The following is a 1,965-nucleotide window of genomic DNA, read 5'->3' as shown; positions in this document are numbered from 1 at the left end:
CTGTTCCATGCCACCAAAAAAATTCAAAAAGTGAAGCTGTGCTACTCCATAATGTCTAATAAACTAGTGGTTCTCTTTTCACTAGACTACACACACATACATTCACCATCCCCCATTTCCTTAAAAGATTGAGATGGACATAGACCTACACAAGTTTGAGTTTATGTGGAGAAAATAACCAAGAAACAAAGAACAAAAGTTAGGCAGCACCAATTTCGTTGTCTGCCAAAGTTGCCCCAAAAACCATCATCCAGGAGCCTTCCACTTGGACACTCCATTGAGGGATTACCCTCAAATTTCTCTTCGAATACACAGAAATTCTTTTGCTATATCATACCATCATGATCATTTTGGCATGCTTCCTTCATATGCCCAAAGAAATTGAACTTGAATATGCAGTTACTAATAGAAAAAAGTACATATCAGATAATGTAATATAAGCGAAAATATGAAATTTTCAATAAGGTTTATAGAATTACCAAGAGTTTCAGACTATAGTAGTGTCATTCAAATTTCTCACTCGGAGCTCAACATTGCGCAGATCACGGAGATGATGTAAAATTTCTTGAAGGAGATCCATTCCCTTGTCGCCTTTTCTTAGGGAGCCAATGCAATGCTTTAGGAATTCTCCATCTGCCTCAAGAGCTTGCAACCTTTCATAGAGATGATCCACCTCCTCTTCAATGACAAGCTTTTTATTATCCAGTTCAAGCTTTGATTCATAAGAATTGTGCACCCCATTAGACTCAAATCCAAATCCATTTCCATTATGGAATACATATCCATTTTCATCGCTAATTGCATCAAAGAGAGGAAGAAGCCGTTTTCCATTTGAACCTGCAATTCTTCTTGGTTGATGATGTTTCCCATTCATTTCCTTTGTTAAATCGTTTGCATGCCCATTTGCTTTACCCCCAAAATAAGTATCTTCATCTATATGATTGCCATTCGCATCAGCATTTTCATCCACATGATTGCCATTCTCTTCATGGAAGTCACCCATCGGTCTAAAATTCACGAAATTTTGTTCCTCTTGGATATCCAATGTCAAAAGCTTTTCTTCTAAGGCCTTGAGCTGCTCTAGAATGGATAACCTCTCTTCTTCAAAGTCAGCTAATGACTTGTACAAATTTAATGCCGCATCGACTGGAGTGTTCTGGTTGCTCGATTCGAGATTGCTATAAAATCTTTCTTCTCCTTTTGCTTCTTGATTTAGATCAATTGATAATCCATCACTATCCTCACCATTGCTAAAAGAAGCAGAAGAGAATCCACTTCTAGTACTCCCATCCCTACTTTTTCTCAAGATCCTCATCTTTTCCTTCGTTTCATACTCCAAAACCTTCTTTTGATATATTTCCAACTCTTTCTCCAGCTCCTGTTTTTCCTTCTCCCTTTTTACCATAAGTTCATTCAAGAGTTGTAGAGCTTCTTGATCATACTCAGACTGCTCTTCCATCATTCTCTGATACTGTAAAGCTTCCATTTGCATTGCTGCTTTCTCTTCTTGGAGTCTGTTTATCATTGCCATTGTTTGATTGGCAGCCACAGCAGAAGCACTTCGCTCTTCTTCCAGCTCAGCATATAATGCACGTAAAGTCTTACGTTCAGATCTTAGTGCTGATTTCAAGAGTTCAATTGTAACAACTCCATCACCACATTCTAGCTCACTAGTCACACTTCCATCCAAAGACTCTTCAGTTGCCGAATCCTTTTTCTCAAGCAATGGAAATTTCTTGTGCAAATGATGGAGACTGTCTGCAGAAGTGGGTGTAGAAGCTGGCGTATCAGGAAACTTGTCTTCATCGATATCATTGAGCTGCAAAAGAAACGATGGTTTTTCGTTCGTTGTGTGCTCACTGTTCCAAATTGTTAAGGCTTTTAGTTCAACTACTTTTGGTTCCCCAACTTGTAAAGGACCTAATAGAAAATTAAGACACTGATGAGAAGTTACCAAGGAAAAAA

General features: G+C 38.4%; 1 protein-coding gene across 1 annotated transcript; it reads right to left on the bottom strand.

Moving 5' to 3' along the window:
* Positions 1-6: 6 nt before the first annotated feature.
* LOC111390373 (myosin-binding protein 2-like) lies at positions 7-1,960 on the bottom strand (the record flags this gene model as incomplete). The annotated part of the gene is made up of 2 exons (XM_023015412.1): positions 7-402; positions 480-1,960. A coding segment is annotated over one exon (1,473 nt), but the record flags the coding sequence as incomplete, so codon positions are not given.
* Between the last annotated feature and the right edge of the window lie 5 nt (positions 1,961-1,965).

The sequence above is a fragment of the Olea europaea genome, unplaced genomic scaffold (genome assembly GCF_002742605.1).
Source record: "Olea europaea var. sylvestris unplaced genomic scaffold, O_europaea_v1 scaffold6757, whole genome shotgun sequence".
In the NCBI taxonomy this organism is placed as follows: Eukaryota; Viridiplantae; Streptophyta; class Magnoliopsida; order Lamiales; family Oleaceae; genus Olea; species Olea europaea.
The sequence above is the reverse complement of the archived record's forward strand: the minus strand, read 5'-3'. Positions and strand labels throughout refer to the sequence as shown.